Source organism: Harpia harpyja, chromosome 5, assembly GCF_026419915.1.
Source record: "Harpia harpyja isolate bHarHar1 chromosome 5, bHarHar1 primary haplotype, whole genome shotgun sequence".
In the NCBI taxonomy this organism is placed as follows: Eukaryota; Metazoa; Chordata; class Aves; order Accipitriformes; family Accipitridae; genus Harpia; species Harpia harpyja.
Genome location: NC_068944.1, coordinates 66,694,092 through 66,717,642, shown reverse-complemented (window position 1 = coordinate 66,717,642; position 23,551 = coordinate 66,694,092). Strand labels below are relative to the sequence as shown.

General features: G+C 43.8%; 1 protein-coding gene across 3 annotated transcripts in view; it reads left to right on the top strand.

Annotated features, from left to right (window-relative positions):
* Positions 1–17,668, top strand: part of ANXA13 (annexin A13) — a 28,993-nt gene extending 11,325 nt beyond the window's left edge. For all 3 annotated transcript variants that reach the window (XM_052788578.1, XM_052788579.1, XM_052788580.1), the window contains 10 exons: positions 5,901–5,979; positions 8,260–8,354; positions 10,065–10,235; positions 10,893–10,926; positions 11,012–11,091; positions 12,825–12,893; positions 13,114–13,215; positions 15,144–15,219; positions 16,012–16,124; positions 17,332–17,668. In XM_052788578.1, coding sequence (XP_052644538.1) covers positions 5,901–5,979; positions 8,260–8,354; positions 10,065–10,235; positions 10,893–10,926; positions 11,012–11,091; positions 12,825–12,893; positions 13,114–13,215; positions 15,144–15,219; positions 16,012–16,124; positions 17,332–17,451 — 939 coding nt within the window. In that variant the 3' untranslated portion in view covers positions 17,452–17,668. The remainder of the gene's footprint in view (positions 1–5,900; positions 5,980–8,259; positions 8,355–10,064; positions 10,236–10,892; positions 10,927–11,011; positions 11,092–12,824; positions 12,894–13,113; positions 13,216–15,143; positions 15,220–16,011; positions 16,125–17,331) is intronic.
* The last annotated feature ends 5,883 nt before the right edge of the window (positions 17,669–23,551 follow it).

The window sequence follows — 23,551 nt, the reverse complement described above, 5'->3', positions numbered from 1 at the left end:
GTTTCTGGTTCTCACCTGCTTGGTAGAAAGGAAACCTCAGATTGCTGCATATGGAAGTGGTTTATGTCATTCTTTTCAAAACCTTGTTTTTCTCCAATGCATTTTTGTGAACATAATTAAATATATGTGAAGAATAAGAAAACTGGTAAAATAGCTGTGGCATGATTCTGTTGCTCACCTCCAGTAACTGTTGGTGATGCCCTGAGGTATGTCAGACATCTGCACTGGGTTGACAGATGCAGGTCCCACAGGAGACCACTCATTTCTGACAGGCAGTGGGCAGCTTACCATGGGGCATCTCTAACAGCATCACATACCCACATTTAGACGACTGAATACTGCCCTAAATTTTATTCCAGACCTCACTGAAATGCAGGAGTCAGTGCAGTAAAGAGCATGGCTGGGTTTGTCTGCCCTTTCTATGTGCTGCCATTTTGAGATTTAATTTTTACTTCTGTTAAGCTAAAGAAAAAAGAAAACAGCAACCAAAGAGAAGAAGAGAAGCTTGTAATTAGACATCCACTAAATAAAGCACATAAAATGGACTTGGCAGAAATGAAGACTGGATTAGACACTCAATATCCCTGGATCAATCCAGCCCTTTTTAGAGCTCTGCCCATAGCTATTAGACCTGCATCTCAACTGCTCTGGTCAGCAGCCACATTCCTGCTGGCTCTTCCTAGTGATTTGTTTGTAAGGGTCTGCGTCTGCATTTATCCATGTTAGTTATCAGCATCGATCTGTGTTAGAGCTGCAGCAGGTGAGCACTGTCAGCAACATCCCAAGGAGCTACCCTTTCTGTTCTTTGACGGTACTCCTCCATAAACCTCTGTTCCTGCGCATGGTTGTGGCATCTGCTTGAGATGATGCAATGGAAAAATTGCTGTGATTGCTCAGCTGTATTATCAGCTATTTTCAGGTAGGGTACATTGTCTCTCTTTTGCAATACGGGAAGCTACCTGGCATGCTCATGATAGTGTTTCTTCTGTTCTTGTCTACTGACAGATAAGCACTTTGTATCTACTGCAAGCTTAATTGTCTTTAGCCTAAGGAAGATATTAGATTTTGTCTTCAGAAATGTCTACGATGTATTGCAACATCCCACCAATTCTAACTACTGATGCTTTGAATCCACCAGAGCTCTTATTCCGCTCCCTCCACCCCCTCCACCCCATGTCTTTCTTGGTTTTGCTGATGTTTTTGTTAAACTGTTTATTTGTGTACCATAAGGGCTCCACATACTGAAATATCAAAGAACAGTCCCCAAATACTTCTTTAAGCATTGCAGATCATCTTCAACTATAAACTCATCTTACATCTCCTTAAAGTCAAATGTAATTTACAGTAGGAAAAACTACTTGGTGTGCTTTACAACAAGGTAGAACTGTTAGTTTTAGATCAGTTATAATCTATCCATTTTAATAGAAATAAATCTGTGGCAATTCTAGCCAAAGCTGCAAGGGAAAATGATTGTTGTCTAAAATATGCTTGAGTGAAGCAAAACCTGTTCAAGCTAAGGAACACTGTTGGCAGAAAAAACAAGTGGACACAGGCCATGAATACAGCTAGGCTGGAAGCGAAAAGAGGATTTCTTACTACCAGAACTCTGGTTACACTTACATTTATTTATACAATTAATTATTACACTTACATTAATTACACAATTAATGTAGAAGTATTGGAGAGAAGTATAGAAGAAAATGAAGTAACTGAGTAGCTGGATCTGGACCAATTTATGAAAGCAAGTTCCCTTACATACTATGTCCAGCTGCAAAATTTGTGTGCAATATGTCCATCTGCTATTTCAGACTCCACATCACGCTATCACCAAAATTGCTATAACACTTGTAAGTCATTAACTACTCAAATCTAATCTAAGATCCTAACTCTAAAACAAGAGCTATATTAAAGTGAGTCTGCCCATATTTTTAAAAGGAAAATGCCTGCAAGTTACAAATGGTATTAAACGTCAATTTCTTTTGCCATTTATCCCTTGCAGAAAAATCTACCTGTCAAAATCTGCAGAGTAGGAAGCAGTACAGTTGTGAACAGCTCTCCCTCTCCTGCATGGGAAAGGCTGCGTCAGTGGGCAAGATCAAGGCTGGGACCCAGCAGGTAGTGAATTTTAACCAGGGCTTTCCAGAATACCCATGAGTTGGCCTTGACAGTCACTTACCCAGAGTATCAGATTTCTTATCTTTAAAGCTGATGCTAGTATTACACACAGTACTATAAGAATTATATCCCCCAGGTGTATCATTTAATGTTTTATAGTGATTTATTTGAAGGCGGAAGCTTTAGCAGAGCTGACTCAATAGATTCCTCTGGTGCTTTTAAACAAATATGTCCTGAACATCATTAAGAAACAGGTCTTCCTTCCCTTCCGCATGATTTTCCCTTTGAAAAGAAATAACATTTCTTTTTTATGTCTTTATGAATCCTCGTAAATCCACAATGTTTCAGACGCTGGTGCTACCATTTTCCTACCTGTTGCAACTGTGCTACGCACAAATACAACAGCTACAATGACAAGTTGCACCTAGGAGTTAGCTAAAACCTGAGCATAACTGACCAGCCATCAAGGCATAAGAGAGCAAATCACTCTCCCAAAGTCCTGTAATGACATTACCAGGCCCAGGTGCATCTGTGATAGGGTTGGGGCAGTGGGAGCTGCAGAGATGGCAGCATTAGCATGATAAGGGCAATACCCACAGCCCAGCACTGCTGGTGGGTAAGGCAAAGCAAAGTACAAGCCAGCTCCTTGCCTTTGGGTGTTTGTGTAGGTGTTTCTGTCCAAGCTGAATGACTGAAAAGTGAGAGCAAATGCCAGATGAAGCCTTTTTCCTCTCACTTCTCACCAGTGCATCTTCTGTCCCAGGTCAGGAGGAAGTGAATGTGGAGCAACAGTTCTCAGCTCATGTTGTTGGAGTGAATTTGGGAGCCTATAAATTAGAATAGCACTTGGATACTACAAAATAGTCAAATCTGTGCATTTGATATGTTAGCACTTTTCTCTCTATTTTGTGCTCCACAATTATCCCTTTTTTTGCTGATTTTTCATCTGCTTCGCTGGTCCTTACCCTCACAAAGAAATGCTTTGCAAACAACTCTAGGATAACTTCAGTACTGGCTACCTAACACAGACAGCAGGATCAACTGTATGAGTGGCATGAACATCATCTGAGAAGCATACTAACACTATAGAGACGAAATAATGATAGCTTAATATCACCATCATTACTGCATTCAGATATTGTACCCTGTTCCTACAAGCAGTTTTCCACATGGTACAGGGGAAAGGCAGGGATACTGTCTCTTCAGCTTACAGCGTCCTTTGGGACTGCTCCAGGGTGCATGATACGGATGCAAGAAGTAATTAGGAGCGCATTGCCCGACACAGTGGTAACTGACAATACTACCAATCATACGTTAAAGTATGGACTGAAGTGTTTAAAAACAATTTGCATGTTAAACTTGGTATTATGGAGAGGGGAGAACCATACTGGCACCACACACTGCTGTCTGCGGGGTACACTCAATTGAACAGGCAGCAGAGCATCCTCCTGAATGCTACGCCGTGATGCTCATTGAATTCGCCACACATTGAGAAGCACCTAGACCACACTCCTTGTGTCAACACTGTGCCTGTACGACTCTCCAGCAAAGAGGCCCATTGTGCATGCAGCATTTGCATCCTGGGGCTGTATACCCAGAATAAACTTTTATTGTATTGTGGGATCCCATTATCCTGTTCCCCCAAATTCGTCACCCACCAAGTCTGGTTAGCTGTCATCGTTTGTTTTGGTATTACAGAGAACAAAGGTGAATTTTATTCTCACAAGAATGAAAATGAGGGTATAGTAATCAGAAAAGAAGAAAGAAATTAGAGTTGCTTAATTTTCAAGCATGTGTGCAAAAAGATATCTTTTGTACATGATTCCATCAAAGGAGAAGCATGTACACCCTATCATAATAGAAAAATGTGAATGCAATTCATTTTGGATAAAGACAGTGATCAGTGCATCTGTTTTTTAACTTTGTGCTTTTCCCTTTCCTTTTTGACAAAATTCCTGATAAATTTGAAGACCGTTAAATAAAATCTTCCACTAGAAAGTATTACTTATATGCATCTATTTCCACCTTGTTTGAAAGGTTTAGAAAAGCATGTGTGCAGGTCAGATCTTACAGTAGGATACATGTTTTACAAGCAACATTTGTGATAATGATGTGGCAATGAAGGTGTTACCTTGCACTGTAAAGACCAAGAGAAATTATTGCATTGTTATTGTACCTTATTAATTGCTATTGCTGCAAAAATAACTTTCAGTTTCAGTGAGATGGCTGTGCTACAGCAGCTACCATTAGCAGTAAGTCGTATCCTACCTGCTAACTGCGTTAGGAAAGCCAGGTGCCTAAATTGTCTTTAGCCTCTCACAAAGGTACATTGGTAAAGCAGTGTAGGGACTGGACTTGGGTTTTCTCCTTGAGAAAAGACCCTTTGTCTTTTGACAGAGGACTCCTTTATCCAGAGCTGTAGCTTTTCCACCAGAGCTAGTAGATCACAGCACAAAACTTTTGAAGAATACCAACAAACAGATTTCCAGGCTGTATCTATACTTGTAAATAAACCAGGTTGTTCTCTGGCCAGATGGGTACGTGGCAGAGCACGGCCCGCAGCCGTATGGCTAAATTCTCTTTATCGCACAAGCAGAATGATATTGTGCCTAATGTCTTTCAGGAATTGTCTCTGCCCTGTGCTATCCCCAAAGACAAGGAGGTTAATCAGCCCTTTAGCCTCTTCTGCTCTTCAGTAGGCTGGTGGCATTTTCAGAAGGGCCTAAAAGCAGACTGTCGTGCGCTGGGGTGTCATAACCCTTAATTTAGTGGAGAGCAGAGTGCCATGCCCTGGGGTATCATAACCCTTAATTAACAGTGGTGGTGCCAATGCCTGGCAGCCCTGCAAAGCAAGTAGCCTGATCCACATGTTGCTATTTGAATGGAAATGCCAAAGCACTTCCAGTGCCCGCTTAGACCTCCCGAGTCCATGGTGTGCATATAGTTCTATTTGATTTAGGAGCCTAGGACCTATTTTCCAGTATTATTTTAGAGTTTAGGCATTTAAAAGATCTGGTTCATGATATTACAGGGGTTGAAAACCTTTCTGACCTCCTGGTCTCAGATAACTTCTACCCTTGTCTGAGAAACAACAGAATAGAGGGTGTACCAGCATTTCAGCCCCTGTGATTCACAGCTTGTCAGATTAGTAGGAACAGGCATGGTTTTCTGTTTACAGTGGTATGTCTGGATGTAAACTGCTGCAGCAGCTGTGGACTTTGAGTTATTATCCCCGAATAGATTTAGCTCAAGGTAACCACATGTACTATTTTGCCAAAATAAAAAAAACACCAGCTTTATCACGTTATATATCTCCAATTATCTTGATTGCATGAATGCATGGATGCAAGAAAGGTTTGCAGGACCAGTTTTTATTCAGCTGATTCAGACTGTAAGCTCCTAGTACTTACAAACATACTGCAGAGACGGGGCCTGGTTCTGTACACATCTAATAGGGCGTTTTTATTGGCCTATTGTAAAGTGACTTGATCTGGCATGAAGATGCCTAGTATGAAGTTACTACCTTTAAATTATTTTAATAAGCCTGAACTGGCAGAACAAAGTTATATAGGATCAGCACCGTGTGTCATGTGGTGACAGCTATTTGTGGATCCATTCTAGGAGCCCTAGTGACAGATAGAGTGTTTCAGCAAAGGCTGGCGTGAACTTCACGGTTTAGGTGGTGTAAACAAATATCAAGCAAGAAACTGGCCCAAACTGCTGTCATTCAGAGAGACTAATGCAAAATTGTCTCCCATGTATCTGTTGTGCCTCTGTTTTCCTAGTCAACCAATAAACGCCATCATCATGGTTTTGATCCAGACCGAGATGCCAAGAAAATACATAGTGCCTGCAAAGGAGCAGGTAAGAAAGCTCTTGTTTTTTATACAAAGGGAAATTCATTATTATAATTAATAATTATAATATTCAATATTATAAAGAGCATATACATAAACCTAGGGCAAAACAACTGTTCCAACCAGTTTCAGGTAATCTTTATGCTTCCTGTCACTTACTGACTCAAAGAACATGCACACCCATGAAGTTTTATGTGATTAAGATAAATGGGAAGGGAAGCCAGCTTGTTCCTCAAAGACTGGTAAGATCTAGTTTGTTAATTGCTTGGCTCCAGGGAATTGTTGCTCCAGCAACATGATATTTGCTCCCTGTGATAGGAACATCAAGCTGTCAAGACTGATACGACAGTCAAGGGGTCCAAGCTAGTCACGTCGGATTAGGGTCATGGTTATATGTCCTTTCCCAGACCTTCAAGGACCAGTAACAAACATCACCACCCCCATATGTTCATCAAAGCCCACTGCAGCTCCATCAGCTGAAAGGAATATATGATGGTCTCAATCTGCATCAGTGATTTTTAATCAAAAATACTGGCTCTCACCATGTTCTAAGGTAGTTTGAAGAAAGGTGGCTGGCTGTGCACTGATGTGAATGACGAATGCACAGTGGTCATGGGATCTTCAGGTCTGTTGAGGTGACAGTGTCCAGCAGAGGAAGAACAGCCAGGCAGCACATGAGAGCAGTAAGTTATTAATTCACTCCAGGCATTTGCACAGTAAACATGTATTTAAGCATTTCTTCCTGGTGTAGCACTGACGTTCAGAATCAGCTAGTTAAGTAAGTGCCGCATTTTAGGAATTGTTCCCATCCTATCAGTTGAGCCCCCTCAAGACAGTTCCTCATAGGACTCTCCTATGAAGAGTTTAACCCCACATTGTCAGATAGGAGTGCTTTTCCTTCTAAAACTGGACCATGCCTTCTGCCTGAGTTCTAAGCAGGAAGAACTGGACAAGATGCCCTAAGCTTGTCCTGTATGTACCTGATGGTGATATGCAGGGATGAAAATGCATCAGCTGCTGCCGAATGCCAGTACCATTTGTATTTTTATCCTTTGTACTGGTAGCTCCTCGGAAACCCTTGTTGATCCCTGCTCCCGAGAGCCTGAGATGAGGCACGGCACAAAGCCCAGTAGGTGGATGCAGCAGATGGAAGAGCACAAGGAGAGCATGGGGCAGTGTCCACCAGCGTGACATGCGTGCATCAGCAGACCTAGCATATGGCTTGATGCCTGTGATCAGCCATCTAAACCCTTTATATGCTATGGGCATTTTGGCAGTGCCCATCACATGCAGAGTCTCTCCTGATACACATTCTCCATTTCAATACTTGTCTTGAAGAAATAATGCCTGAGGCAGGCTGCTGGCCCTTAGATGGAGGTGCCCCAGGACACACAAGTTAATGCAATAGCTGCTCTATTGTGTCTTTTGGGCATCCAAGTAACGTCACTGCAGTCCTGACCCTTTAGCCACAAACATAACGAATGCCTTACAGCGACTTTGTTTAGCGCAAACATCTGTTTATATGGCTGAGGGCAAGAAAAGTACAAGAACAAGGTCATTGCCTTTAGTAAGCTGCTTCCATCCATTGCATAAGTTACAGCTCAAAGCTGCCCGAGGGTTTCTGCTGGAGGGGTGCTGCGTGTTCAGTTCCCCCATGGGTTCCCAGGACATCACTCATCACTGGGGCACCGCATGCTCCCACTTCACTCTCACTTACTTTTGCCAAGCAAAACAGCATCAGCAGACCATGAAGGCTGGTTCCTGCTCCTCTTCCTGACTCCATTTAGCGCAAAGCACAACCCATTCTGTACAGGCTGTGGGTTAATGAAGCTGATTTAAACACATGCTCGCCTACCCCAGCCTCTCGCCCCACGCCGTTCAGTCTCTTGTGCTGGTACAAGCATTCACGTGCTTAATGAACTGGATCTGGTGGCTGATCCCTCGGGACTACACAAACAAACATTGCCACCAAAAATGTGTACGTCAGCCCACGGGCACTGGCATAACCCTCATTTTAGGAGCAGTGTCTGACCTTCTCAAACAGAAGACTCAATTTCCCTGATAAAGTATGAGTGGCATGAGATGGGGAACTTTTATTTTATGGTCTGAACATTGTAGCTGACTACAGTTAAATATATCCTCAGAAGAATCTCAGATGCTACAAATTCTAAAGTTGGCACCAGTGGGGATTTATGGATAGCAATTTTTTTCTCTTTAGAGATCATTTTTTCTTTCCTCTGCATTAGATTCCTGATTAAATAATTCCTATGCACAACTTCTTTTTCAGGAACTGATGAAAAGAAAATTATTGAAGTCTTGTCGAGTCGAACAGCAGAGCAGAGACAACAAATAAAACAGAAGTACAAGGCTCTGTATAGCAAGGTATTTTTGAAATAAATGACCTCTCTGTTTCAAACCGCATGCCTGCTAGAAATATAGCTTACAGGCCACTGCTTTTGAAAATATCAAGGGTGCAGTGGATTTAAGGAGGACACCAGTTAGTTTCTGATTCAGCAATTTATTTTATCTCCCAAAATACCAATTATATTTCTAATCTTAGGCCTCAGAGTCTTCTTGAAATCAGGCTTAACCAGATGAGAGCATTTTAATCAAAGTTGGGAAAGACAGAAAATAACTCATAACTGAAATAAAAAAATATTTCAGCTTGTGTTCATCTTCAGCACATTCAGAAAAAGAAATTAATGTAAAAGGGAATTTTAAGTCAGAATCCCTCTCAGACCAGATGCAAGTTCAGAAGAACTATTTGATCTTACCTCATTGTATTTTTGTTGAGTTTAATAGATGTAGTATTGATTTCTTCCAGTGATGAAGTAGAATACACCTTGTAAAACTAAGAAGTCTCATTGAGCACTTGATTCTGGAGGAGGAAGCATAGACTTCCTTAACGATTTTGCATGTATGAAAAATAAAGCTTCCAATATATTATTTAGGTAAACAGCTGAATCCTGCAGAGCTTATTATTAAATTGGTATTTTCTTAAGGTCTGCTTGCTCATTAGTCATTAATCAATGTTAATAAGACAGGCAGCACTGGACCTGAAAGCCTTCTATATGTAAAACTTACAGCAAGCACGATAAAGATTTTTTGGTTACATAAACACTATAGAGTTAGTTCTGTAATGAGGATTAATAAAAACAGGCATTAGAAATAAGCAAATACCATGAGACATCCCGGTTACATCAGCATGTAGCAACCCTTCTTCCTTGCCTGGGCAGCCTGAATCATTCGGGAAGGAGCCACAAGTTGTACCATTTTGCTCTCCTGCTGCTCCAGGAAGCAAGGTTCATGGTGCACGCGTTGAAACTGCTCCAACACCAATGATGTCAGGCTTTGACTCGAATAGATTGAGTGTTCACTTGCGATTGTGTAAGAGGGTATTTAAGAACAATAGATTTAGAGCTGGGCTTCTCGTTTGTTGTTCTCAACTTCTCAAGTACTTCCCATACTACAGGAAATGTTAACTGCAGATAGGACTTCAAATAAATCATCAGTAGGCATCCTTCTCAGTGTACATGCACTAGCTAGTTCTTCTCCAGGGTCTTACTAAATTTTGAATTAAGTAGATTGTATCACGGAAGGTTGGTTTGTTTGGGGTTTTTTTGGTGGAAAAAATGCTGATTGCTTGGCACCAAAGCACCTTGTAGAAATTTGTTGCTTTTTCCAGTAAGTCGATTTTAACTGGAAGAGAAGTTTCCTAAGTTGGATCACTTCTTTTGAAGGGATCCCTGCTTTTTTCGAAGCAGGAAGTTTCTGCATTGTGTTTCAGAGCAAAGTCTCCTGTTAAGCTTTTAAAAACACTAGTTTGCAGTTATTTAAACAAGTTAGAGTCAAAACTGGACAGATATCAGCTGGTATTTGAAGATGGGACAATCATTTCACTCAATCTGAAACAAAAATTTTTAGGGAATTTATTCTCAAAAAAAAAGGTCCATATATTTAAAGGCTTTTTTATGTTTTTGTCCCTTTTTGGTACAGAAGAAGCTTTGAAATAATGAAATTTCCCAAAACAAATTAAGAAACCCTCTAATCTCACCTCAGCTTTTGTGCTAACCCTTCCGACTGTCCCCGCAGGATTTGGAAGAAGACCTGAAGGGAGACCTGAGTGGGAATTTCGAAAAGGCTGTGCTGGCTCTGCTGGACCTGCCCTGCGAGTACGAGGCCCGAGAGCTTCAGAAGGCGATGAAGGGCGCTGGGACAGATGAGTCACTGCTGATTGAGATTCTCTGCACACGAAACAATAAGGTTGGGACACCATGCGTGACTTTCCTTAGGTAGCAGGGCAAAGAGCTTGCCAAAAGCATCCCCCCAGGAGGAGGACAAGGGATCAGGCCAGCTTCCACAGCTGAAATGCCTGTTGTCACTGGTAGCAGTGGTAAGGTTGCCATACCAAGGCTGGAAGTCTTGCAGGAGTTCAGAGCAATATAATTCAAATTCCTTCCTTGGTCCTACTCATATCTCCCATGGATGGCACAGAGGCAACACTGATGATAGAGAAATCCCCGGGTGCCTGTGAAAGAGAGCTTTGGCACTGCTCTGACCATTCAGAGGTGGCTCCCGCCAGGTACGGGAATGCAATCCTCTTCAAAAAGCCCTTTAGCTTACACTGAAATGCAAGTGAAACCAAGGGACGCCTGCACGAGTCAGGCATCCCTTGAAATGCTGTCCTGAACCGGGCTGGGTTTGAGCCGTGTCTCTGTGCTGCAGTCAGTCCCGGCATGAGCAGGGAATGGGAATTCAGCTTCTCCCACTCCATGCTTGCTATGCCTCATGTAACGTGGGCATGGGACTGACTTGCTGGGGTTTTGTTTGCTTATTTATTTATTAATTAAATTTATTTATTTTTACTTATTTATTTATTTCTAAATATTTTTTTCCTTTTTTATTTATTTATTTGCCTAGGAAATTGTAAACATAAAGAAGGCATACAAACGGCGTAAGTAGTATTGTCTTTCAAACAAACGCCTTCATTTAAAGCCTCTATCACTTGGTGAACCCTCACAGATTTTTTTTCTCCACAGTCTTTGATAGGGATCTGGAGTCTGATGTTAAAAGTGACACAAGTGGCTCTCTACAGAAGATATTAGTCACTGTGCTAGAGGTAAGGCTGGGGGCTTCCCTCTTATGCAGCTACCTGACAGAGATATTTCCTTTTCTCTATCCTGTCTACACTAAGTAATCATAATAAGTATTAGCTGGTATTTATAATAATGTAATTATTATATGTAATATAATGATGAGGTAATTACAGCAAGCAAAAGGCATTCTTCAGTATAAGAGCCTTCTATATCTATAGCTTTTTAATACATAAAATTTTAATTTATAAAATCAGAAGTAATTTTATAAATTCTGATACTTTGAAGACAACAGCTTTGTTTTATTATTATTTGTACCATCGTAATGGCTAGAATACCCATTCAAGGTCATAGCTACATTATGCTGAATTCTGCCCAAAACCAGCGAAATCTGATTTCCATCTCAGCTGAGGATTTTACAATTCAGATAAGTACAGAAAAAGTAAGAAAGAAATTGCTGTTATGTTAGCTTTCCACTCACCAAAAAAGCATATTTTCCATTAGAACACACTTTATTTTAAACCACCTACATGAAATAAAGAAAAAAATTAGTATCTTCATGAAGACACAGTATAAGAAGAGTAGGATCACACCTAAAAATGCAGACAGTCCTAAGAAATGAAAAGATTCAATAAATAGAAGCTTTAACCTAACAGTCATATCACTAAACACATCACAGTTAGATTCCCATTCTGGAAAGCAATGATACAGCTGTCTTCAACTTCTTGGGGTATATTTTCAGGAGTCACAAATACATATTATTCATAGATTTTTTTTCATAGATAAGTCCTTCATAATTTCTACCAGGAATTACAGTGTTAGTGAATGCTCAGAGTATATAGGTTAGTCAGGAAAATATTTTGCAGTTATCAGGGCATATCCAGCACCACAAAAATGATCAGCACTTCACTGCAGGTACCAGGAACCTTTCTGCAGCGGCTGGATGACACATACACCAGCTGCTTTCCTAAGAAACTTCATGGTTTGAGCCCAAGGTGCTGTACATGCCCAGCAGCTCAGCTCTCGGGGGGTGGATGTCAAAGACTGTGTTGGGGCCACCCTGCCCCAGCTCTGTCTGCACATCTCGGCCCCATTCCCACCCCAACATCCAGCCACACACGCTACCACTTTACACCGGTGGAAAAATAGCTGCAAAAAATGGCAGAAAGCAGAACCAAAGAACAAGCCAGGTGGGAAGGGACCTCTGGAGCTACTCTACTCCAGCCCTCTGCAAAGCAGAGCTAACTCCAAACTCAGGTCAGGTTTTCCTCTGGTTTTGTTTTCTGCTCCGTACGCATGCTGGCTGAGGGAGGGAGGGACACCCATGGGATGGGAAGGAGTCTGGGGACGAGAGGGACCAGCAGGCCACCCTGCCGCAGGGGAGCATCCGCAGGGTATGGTCTAACGCCGTGCTGCTGCCCACCCCTGATGATAGTCCCTTCCTGCTCCAGAGGTATCAGAGTTGCAATCTCATTAGGGCCCCAGCACATAGCTAATAAACCTGGGAGATAAAACCCTACCATACAGGCTGCATCTCTAAAGTCAGCAAAACCAGGGGCTGTGGTAAACATGAACAGACCGTTCAAAGCTGTACCACCAAGCCCCTCTGTGCCCCATTACTAGGCATTTGTCAGCAGATGGCAGCAAAACTATAACCAAAATATTTGTGAGGGCCACAAGCTGACAATTTTCCCTTCCACTACAAAATGTAGCCAGCACTTGGTCTGATTTTTTTTTACGGTCATGTCCTTTTCTGTAGGCAACCAGAGATGAGACCCAACAGGTCAATGCAGAGCTCGCTGAGCAAGATGCCACAGATCTGTATAAAGTAAGTGCAATTGTGGAAAAATCCCCGTTTGCCCCGTGTTGCGCAGAAAGGGCTGCCTCAGGGGTGACTAAATGCACCAAGCACAGAGGCGATGGCAGTGTAAGGAGATGAGCAAGGGGGGGACGGGCTGGAGCTTGGTGAATCAAGGGCTCTGGCTGACTTTTTGTCTCTACTGTGAATAAACAAGTGCTTTAAAAAAAAATAACATGTAATCTTTAAGGCAGGAGAAGGCCGCTGGGGAACAGAGGAGCTGGCTTTCAATGTGGTCTTAGCAAAGAGAAGCTATAGTCAGCTGAGAGCTACTTTTCAAGCCTACAAAAAGGTGAGTTATTCTCTCCTGTGATATGGGTTGCATAGGGCCTGACATGTGGTTTGCAGACCCTACAAATACATGTAGAACAGGCGATCTTTTGCCATTTTAAAACTTCTTGGATGCTTTAAGAATCTTGGAAAACATTTTTATGCAACTGGATCCTGATCCTATGGAAATAGGGGATAAAAGCTGTATCTTCTGCCAGTGAAGAACCTATTCCCCTTCATAACCTACACAACGTCCAGCCAAATAAATGTCACAATGTCATTTCCTTCCCACAGCTGCATGACAGTGGGGGTCCCCACTCCTTCAGGAGGACCAGCAAAGGGACAGGTTCACAAACTCCTGCCCTGAAGCAGGGTTTTGCTTTTCTGGTCTTTTCCTCTCCTCCAAAGCAGAGCCTGGCAAGGTCTCTCCTCCTGATCGCCCTGCTTCACACGCTCATATTGGCTGGGCAGAGGCACATCTCCAGTCTCTTCCTCTCTGCCCACGCTGGGCAGACAGCCTGTGCAGGTACTTTGATGTGCTCTCGTCTGTCTCCAAAACATAAGGCAAAGTAGGCAGCAGGATGATCCCGGCTGTCTGGTACTTCTCCCTGTGTCACCCACCAGGGACATTTTACTCATGCCTGGGCCTGGACCTGACCTCCACTGAGGCCTCTTGCCTGGAAATGACCTGAGAAAGACAAAGCAATGGGAGATCCAAGGTCCTTCTCCTGGCAGCAAGGTGGAAGCTCAGCAGTGACATGTATTCTCAGGAGAGGGTCCCCCCTCTAGTCTCTGGCTCACAGTCCTGAACTTCCCTAGGATGGCTCTGAGTTCATCAGAAAACTGTAACCCTAGGCACTGAAGATGAAAAAATCTCCAGTCAAGGTCATATTTCAGTGTCAGCATAATAAGGAACCCATAGCTGGAAAAATGTTTGCAGCTTAATCCAAGTTTTGGGTTGTTGCTGGCAGGAACACAAACCCGGTCACCAACTGATACTCTCTCCCTTGGAGTGGCTCAAACCCTGGGGGTTCAGTTAAATGCTCTGATAGCCAACCTACCTTGGCTTTTTGATTCCTAAAGCCAAGCAGATCAGGTTGCCCAAACCCATCCACCACATCCTGCCTGGCTGTACTTGAAGTAGAAGTGAGCCAAGATTAGAGCCATGCAAACATCAGTCCTCCTCTGCAGTTGGAAAGATAAATAGGGCAAGACCTAAACCAGGTTGGGAGTTTGCAGAACTTAAGCCTAAATCCTCAGAAGGTACCCCTTTCTGCCTTGTATGCGTGGTCTCCCAGCTCTGACCTAAAAGTCCACTAGTCTTGAACCATGCAGGGCTATCCTGGTAGACAAAACAGAGCAAAGTAAAATCCTTTGAAGTTCATGAAGTTCACAAAAGTCAGGATAAACTCTGTTTTGAAGTGGCAGTCTGGTTTTCCCCTTTCTACAGAATAATACAAAAACTAGGGAACAACTGCAGTGCTTGTAAACTTTCCCTGGGAAGCCAAAGACAATAAGTAACAAAACTTCATAGAGCTGGTAAAGCTCCAAAAATTATCTTATTTGTGTGGGAGCCATCCAGAGCCTTTGATAGAGGGGTTAGAGGAAGCTCAAACAGTTTCTCCTGACTAGGGGCCGCTCAAGAAGAAGCTGCATCTTCTTTGTCCTAGAAGCCTTCAGATACGTGCAACTGCTTGATGTAGGTTATCCATCTCTTAACCATTGTGCCTTACCTGGCTGCACAGACCTTCTTCTTTTGGTGCCAGTGGATCTGTGAGCACTTAGGCCAGATAAGAACTTCATTTGCCCTTGAATTACTCCCTTGTAAAGGCTCTAAAAGATCTGCATTGGCCTTTTGCCATTGGATCCTGAATCTGATGCTGGTTTTATGGCAGTGGGATGATGTGTACAGACAGCAGCTCTTATGGCTCCTTTTTGTTGTCCTCGTAGGTGTGTGGGAAGGACATAGAAGAATCTATTAAAAGTGAAACATCTGGAGATCTGGAGAAGGCTTATCTCACTCTTGGTAAAAAATAAATGTGTCAAGAGCTTTCTTTTCTAGTTCTTGCCATCATCTGACATTGGTTGTTGGGGTTTTGTGGCAACAGCCATTGAGATAGTCCTAAACTTAGCCGACATATCTGCCAGGAAAAGAAGAGACAGTTTTCACTAATGATTTGGACCCCTTAGTTTTAGAAATAAAACTTGCTAGACACAGCTCCTCTCCACACAGCTAAATTATTTGCCCTCTAACACAGGGCAGCCACCTCCAAGCTGCCCCCGAGGCCATGGCTGTTGGTAACTTCGGAACTGTGCTACCCAGCCACCACAAAAATGTACAGGGTCCTCGACAGCAATCTAGCGCTGGGGATGACTGTGACTGGTATTTAAGCCTGGGCCCTGGCTCTGGTATTGTTGTTATCCATCTGGATCTGGGGTCTCCCAAATCTTGCTCCTGTGAGCTGCAGAGTGAGCAGCTACGCCAAGAATGAAGGGCAAGAGGAACTCAAGAGGGGCAAAAGCTTGTTCTCATTCATTTCATTTTCACTGTGGAATGGCAGAGTACTCGGTGCTATCATCTCACTGTGTAACACGTTTTCCCCATGGAGAAATGTATGCCCCCGTTCAGACTCCAAGACTTCTCCTTGCATACTGATAGGGGACCAGTCACAGAATGAAAGCCCTACCAGCTCATATGTCTGAGCATAAACCCTAGAGAGTTTCCTTTATCTCTTCCATATTTATTTCCTTCTCCTTGAAGATGTATCGCAAAGTGTAAATATACAAGTGTAATGAAGACTCTTACTGTTTTCTCTAGTCAGCTGTGCCAAAGACTGCCCAGGTTACTTCGCTACACTTCTGCACCAGTCGATGAAAGGAGCTGGGACTGATGAAGAGACCTTGATTCGCATCCTTGTGACCAGGGCTGAGGTAGGGTACCCTGCAACCTGTAATACCTCACATCAGCTCTGGGAGAAATACAAATGTAGAGGGTATGGAGTGAGTCCTGGCAGATCATGTGCTCAGTCAACCCATTTCAGCCCAATGACATCAGTGGTCACACTCTGCTTTTGTACCCAGGCAACTCTAATTTTGATATCGCATCTATTTCTGTTTTCAAAAGAACTAAACCAGAAAGCATGCCAGCAGTTTCAAGTGAGTCAACTGTACCTGGTTAAAACTAACCCATGGGGAGGTCTGGCCCTAATAGGATGTGTAGAAGTAAATTCATGGTTAAGTAATGATAAAGCAGCAGTTCCCAAACTGAGAATTGCTTATAAACATATGTTGCCAATTCTCTCTGATTCCAGCTGGGAAAAACAGATGGGGAGGAGGGCAGAAAAATGAAGAGCCAAAGGAGATAATTGTCATTTTAAAAAGCACAAAACTGCACAAGACATTTGAGATCTTAAACACAGTCTTTAAGTCTTCTTTCCTTGTAAGCTGTGTAGGTTGTAATCCCAGGGCTGTTTCAGTCTTGACATAGAGGAGGAGTCATTCACAGGGACGAGGAGTGCATATTTCTCAATGATCGGCAGTGTGAGAAATTAGGCTTCAGGGTAGTCTCTCTGTTAAGACACAGTCCAATCATGATAACATTTAAAACCCACAGTGCTAAAGATCAGACCCATGCAGTGGATGCCTTTTCACAGGAAACCTCAAGACAAGGCATTAAATTCTCCCCTTGTAGTAACCAGAATATTACTTCTGTGAGTGGAACAAAACCCTCTTTTAGCCATACTCCTGGAGGTGCCTCTTTCCCTGCTTGCCACCATGGAGTGGCCTCAGGAGCTCTCAGCGACGTGTGCAAGTTTGTCTGGTACCAAGGCTGTGCCCGCACAGCACGGCTAAGTGCAGGGCAGAGATGCCCCTGGCTGCCCCGGCACGGCTCTCCACACAGGCCCGTACCCCTCTTCACAGCTAGCATCCCATCACCACACCGTCTGACACGGGCTTACCTCAAATCCCAATGTTAAGCTGAAAGTCCTCCAAGATTTTTAGACCTCCTGCTTTCTCCTCTCCTCCTCCCACTGGGTGCAGTGGACCTTGGATCAGACCCCAGGGGTCCTGGTAAGAGCAGGGCATATTACTGAAAGCATGTCCCACTCTTCTAAAGAGCCTTTTGGTGTCTCCTCAGAGTGACCTGCCAGCAATAAAGGAGAAGTTCCAGCAAATGTACAAGAAGTCGTTAGCTGAAGCTGTCCGATCTGATACCTCTGGGGACTTCAGAAAGTTGCTGCTGGCTCTTTTGCACTAAAAAGCCATCAAGAATGAAGAGGCATGCTGAGCAGCCACCTCTTGATTAGTTTCCAAAATAGCATCCAAAAAATGTGGCATTAGCACAAAGAAAAAAATCCAATTTATTTTCTTTCCAGCTGGGAAATGTGTTGCCAAGTAATGCTGGACGTGAGGTTTATGTTATGGCTATCTCGCCAAATGTCCTTAAGCAATAAAGACATGTTAAAAAAACTAAATCTAAATTGACCTCTTTGTGTTTGCATATGTAGAGGAATCTTCTGTCATTGTTTCTTCTGGGTAGATTTTCTGTCTTTCTCTCATTCTGAAGATTATCCCTGTTCTTTCCCCAATTTGACGAGTGCCATGTCATGCCGTTACAATCCTGCCAAGAGAAAATGGAGAGTAATTTCTTCTCAGCCCTTTATCACAGCTCTTTAAACAACCTGAGGGCTGTGAATTAATGATTTAAGTCAGGCCCTGATTAAAATCCTGCTATCAACAGGGAAGGTCACAATGATTTCCCTGCCTGCGAGTTGCCCTCTCAGCATAGTCAGCTCCTAAGTTGGAGGAGGATTTGCAGTCCCCATCGGCACCACCTCCTGGGATACGGTGCAGGAGCATAGCTGGGGAAGGGATGGGGCTTCCTGAGGTGGATCTGTCAGGCAGGGAAATGCTGTTCCCACAGGGGCAGACATGGGCCTTGGGAGAGCTGCATGGTCTCCATCCTTGGAGGTTTCCAACATCTGACTAAAACCCTGAGCAACCTGGTCTGATCTCATGGCTCACCCTGCTTTGGGCAGAAGGTTGAACTAGAGACCACCGGAGGTCCCCTCCTCCCTGAATTACCATAAAATCCTATTATCATATGAGAGAAGATGTAGATGAAAAACAACATCACAGGGCCCGACAAATGAGAAGAGAGAGAGAGAAGAGTCTGGGTCAAGGAGATGGGCTTGTAAGTGTTTCTCTGTGTCTGGTTCCTTCCCCCTTCTGAGTGTACTGCTCTGCAAGGGGAAGGGTCTTTCAGACCTAGATCCGCTGAGGTATGACGGCTAATGGCATCTAATTCCCTTTGAATATACTACTTCTGAAGCACTGGACCTGGTTCTCCCTGCTTGTATCTATGTCACAGCAGTAGTACCTGGCTGTCTAGTTACAGTCTGTAAAGATGGGGCAAAATAAATGGGAGATGGGAAAGAGGGAAGGCTTTTAAGAACGACGAACTGTGTGTCACATAGGTGTAACAGGATGTTCCGGCATTTTAGAGGCCTGATCCTCCTTTGGCAACATTTCTAGCAACGTAAAAATACCAGGGGCAGATCCTGAACCTGAAATGAACCATCTGATTCCAGATTTGCCTTTATCAAAGGCATTTTAATGTTCAGACCCAGAAAGAGCAGAGCAGTGCAGGATCTGCATATCTTTTTGTTGCTGTTGCCATGGGGCTCTTGTAACCAGAGACTATAGAAAGGATAGATGAATAATCTACTTAGGTGTCTAGTGTTCCTGGTGATATTTTATCCTCCAGAGGTCACACTGTATGTTCAGTCCAAGACAAGCTGGCAGGTACCCATTCTCAAATGATGTAGTTTGAAGAAAAAGCCAGTGGGTGTCTGAAATGCACATGAAGGAGCTGGTTTAGGCAAAGGATTTGTTTTAATATATTCCAACAAGAGTGCCCAAAGCTATATGAGTGGTTTCTGTGAAATCTCTCAAAGCTCAGCACACTTTAAACCCAGCTATGTCCTTATTTAATGTGAAGCGCATAACTTTGGCAGCCAAATTTATTTTTGCCTGAAGACTGTTTTAATTAACGGTAGTAGGTCATTCTGACTAAAGAAGGAAGAGTACAATTGCTTTCATCTTAATCTTTCACTCTTTAATTAGAGATTGGCCTGAAACCAAGCCAGGAGCCCACACATCTTCACACCCACACATACTGGGCCAAAGTCATTATTGAATTAAATGCTATATCTCTCTATCTGTACACAATACATACTGTGATGGCAGTGACACTTGTGAAGTTGCTCTGTGTCTCCAATGCTGTTAGACTAAAACTTGTCCCTATACCTCTATAACAAAAGTTTAGGTCAGGAGTTCAAAATTCAAGTTCAGGTTTCAAGACCAGTGTCTACAGATGTAATCTGTAACCTTGCCTACAAAATCAGAACCAAACCCAGATTCAATCAACTCTTAAACTAAGCCTTAGTTCAGAATTAAGTATCATACCAATGTGAATGACAACTGTGGTGATAGGACACTCAGGGAAATCATGTTTGCTGAGCAGCTAAATAGAAAATGAGTAATGCAACAGTTACAGAGGAGTGGGTCATAAGGGTATCTGGACTTAAAGAATAGGAAGAAGACCAGATAGTTGACAACTAGTAGCAGCAGAAGGACGTTAGCCGACTTCTCTGAGGGCAAGAGGCAACATTCTCAATTTGCAAAAAAGGAAACTCCTATCAGACATACAGAAAAAAATCTTCCCCAGGAGAGTGGTTCAGGACTGGAGCAGGTTGTCCAGAGAAGTCGTGAAATCTCCATCTTTCAAGATTTCAAAAATTCAACTGGACAAGTCCCTGAGCAACCTGATCTAACTCTGAGGTTAGCCCTGCTGTGAGCAGGAGGTTGCACTATGTGAGCTCCCAGGGGCTCCCCAACCCAATCTTCCCATGACTCTGAGAGAATTAGGTAGTTTGTAAGCAGGAGACGACACCCGGCAGTGCTGTGTGGAATAGTCACTGTATTTCTGTTGCCTGAAGTAACACAAAGGACTTCATCTTATTGTCACTTACGTCCATCAATTCCCCATATTCACACTGTATTCTGTTCACTTTCCAATGTCTTCTCCGCTACTTGCTAGCTTGGGGAGTTTCATTGCCTTCAGTGAACTTCAGATGTCAACCAGAGAGCTAGAAGGTAGGGTCAAAGGGCTGTTTTCCCCATCCAGTGAAGCAAACAGTAAATCCACACTGGGCTCCGGCTAAGCATGGACAGGACTTGGGGAGGCTGCTTCAGTGGGGAGTGTTAGAATGAGTCCAAAACCGGGTGCTGGGTGTGGGGAAGCATTTCCTTTACAAGTCTGGCCCAGACATCACATGTGGAGTTAGGTCTCCTGGTGGTGTTATCAGCGGGGTGAGATACAGACATACATGTTGAGTAGAAATGTCCCTATCCGTGCTCTCTCTTGATAGTAATTTGTTAGTATAGACATATCTTTGCTCTTTCAATGCACGTATTCATTATATACATTTACATGCATGTGTAAATATGCGATACATAAATCTAATAATTCCCCGACACATTAATCTTCCTTTCTGCTCACGCATTTCTCTCCCTTCCAGCTTATAATAAGCAAAATGGTGTCAGGTCTGCATCTCACCCTAGTCAGGGCCCACCGACGAAGCTCCACACTGCCAGGGCACACAGCATCCCAGGCAATGCTGGCTGCTCTCCCAGCCTGGGCTGAAGGCTGTCACTCCAGCCAGGCACCACTCTGCTTGGGGCATCCTCCCATCCTCTCCAACTCATGGCATCTGATTAATTATGATCCCTGTAATTGTATCTTTTTACAATGAGGAATGTTAATCCTCGGTTTTGTTCCCTCTCCCAGTTTTATAAAGACCATAATAAGGAATATTTTTTTCTTGTCCCCCTGCACATTTAGACTGCAGATTTGGGGAAAGGGATGATCTGTGTCTTGATAACTGGGGGGGCTGGTAGTCATCGAGGCAGCGCACGTAACACTCAATAAGCTCAGTGAAGTCTCTGCCTTGAACAGTCCTTTTTCCTTATCCATATTTGTTCATTTTCACCTGAATTGTAATAGGATCAGTGTATGAGTTTTAGAAGTTGTCTGACATCACCAATCTTCTCTGTGCACCTGTCTGCTGGCCGATTAGATTACAGCTTTTTTCCGCTCTGTTGCTTGGTGCATGATAATAGACATTTCATCATCCCATTACATTAAAACATAAGAAGAGTTCCTCTGGGTCAGATCAAAGGTTCAACCATCATAATTCCAAAACTGAGTAATCCCAAACATTTAAGGAGAGAGAGCAGGATGAGTATACAGCATTGCAGCGAAGTGGTCGTTCTTTGGTAGACATTTCCATTTTCTAGGAACTGGCCTTTGATGGAGTTCATACAGCAGCAGTTGCAGAGGGTCACTGTTTTTAACAGCCCCCAATGGCTCCAGCCTCCCTCAAGGGCTGGCTATGGGGGACCTGCAGCATCACGTCCCACAGTGCTGCTGGGTCACATACATAACCTGCAAACAAGCCCACTTTCCCACTTGCACATGGTGTTCAGACCAGCCCATTATCCGTGCAACATCCCACTCCCATGGTAAATGCAGTATCCCGTCCTCCTGAAAAAGACTGTTCAGGCCTGGTTCGGTCAATAGCATGCCAACCTAGGAAACCTGCCTCAAGGACTCATTCAGAAACAGACTTTCTCAGACAAGTTACACTGTCCCACAGAAGAAACAGCTCTTCACTCTTACCGGGGGTCATGCTGCAGCAGTAGGGGCTGTATAGCACATACTGTTCTAGGATATGCCATGAAAAATGATTTCTAGTTTATTTATAAAGGAAATCCTAACGAAGCAGTGCTGATGTGCCCAGTTGGTTGGAGATGTGTCTGAAACCATAATCCCTGGGAAAGAAAGAAGAGAGAGTTGTAAAGCAGGCAGCAGGAGTTTCATTGCTTGGGATCCTTGGCCCCAAATTGGCAGGGACCTGTGTGGGGACTCAGCAGGGAGCAGCAACCCCCCCGAGAGCAATAAGCTATTTAAACAGCACACGCTGTACTCTGGGTTAGCAGAACTTTGCATAACTGTGCAAAGCCCTCGAGCCTGGGATCTTCTAAATAAATGCCACATTTATCAGTATCTAAAGCAGAAGAACATCCCACCTACCCTTCCCCAACCCCATGAAACAGTGTCATTAGTGAAGTCAGATAGCATCATTTGTTTCTTTAAACGTTAAAAAAATAATCCACAGCCACTGCCAGGAAGAGGCAGAACTAAACAGGCAGCAAAGAGTTAGAGCCAGAACAGAGATATAAAGCTAAATCAATCATCAAAACGGACCACAACGAGAACATATACATACAGAGCAAGGCAGAAAGCGAGAGGGCGTTTTGTTTGGGTAGCTAATGTTCTCTGGACGAGGAGAGAGAAATTCTCCTTTGGGTTTTTAATGCCACTCTAAATATTTATAGCAAGATCACGGCCAGCTGGTGAGGCAGCAGCGGCGGGGAGTAGGGAGGGGAGGGCGCATTTTTCCCAGCACCCCAACATCATCCTCCAGGTCATCTCTTTACTCAAGGAGAGGGAAAAGGCTGCACATTGCCATGTTTACTCTCAAAGTGACTTATCTGCAGGAGTCAAGTACAGTAGCTCCTGCCCTTCCCCTCCCTCACCTCGCCTGGCCGTTCACACATACATGTGCCCACACACGCACAGATTGTACAGGAAGGGAAGATGCCATAGCCTCCAAAAAGCTCCACCCTGTCTTTAACATGGGTCTGGGCCTTCAGGGTTTTGACTAGCCTTCAGGCGTTTCACTACGTTGTTATGCTGCATTGAAAAGTCTCTGGGAAAGGCCACATACGGCACGACCCGTGATGCAAAGCTGCTGTTTTTAGAGGAACAGGCTGCCCCCATCCCTGCAGTCTGCTGGGCTGCGGACGCGGGGACAGGAACATATGGAGGACTACAAACACCAGCGCGGCACGGGAGTTGACATAAGTGCTCTGCGGCTCCCAACGATTTTCGCTCATCTGCCTCGCTGTGACTAGACGCAGACATGACTCACCCGTGAGCCTTGGCTTTGAAAATGAGAAGGAGTTTTGCTTTAACCTTTGTGTTTCCCTGTGGTAGTGATGCTTAGAAATGGCATTTTGGATTCAGTCCCATCCCAGAAAAAAGGGAGGAACTTCAGCACAGATGAGGGGGCCCAATCCAGTTATCCAGGCATGGGCAGCCAATGCCATTTTTCTTGAAAAACCCAGGAAATTAGCACAGAGCTGGGACACATCACACTGGACCTGCTGGGGACCCCAGCCGGGGACCAGCTGGGGTTGTGGAGGATCCTCCGCTGGCACAAGGCACTTGA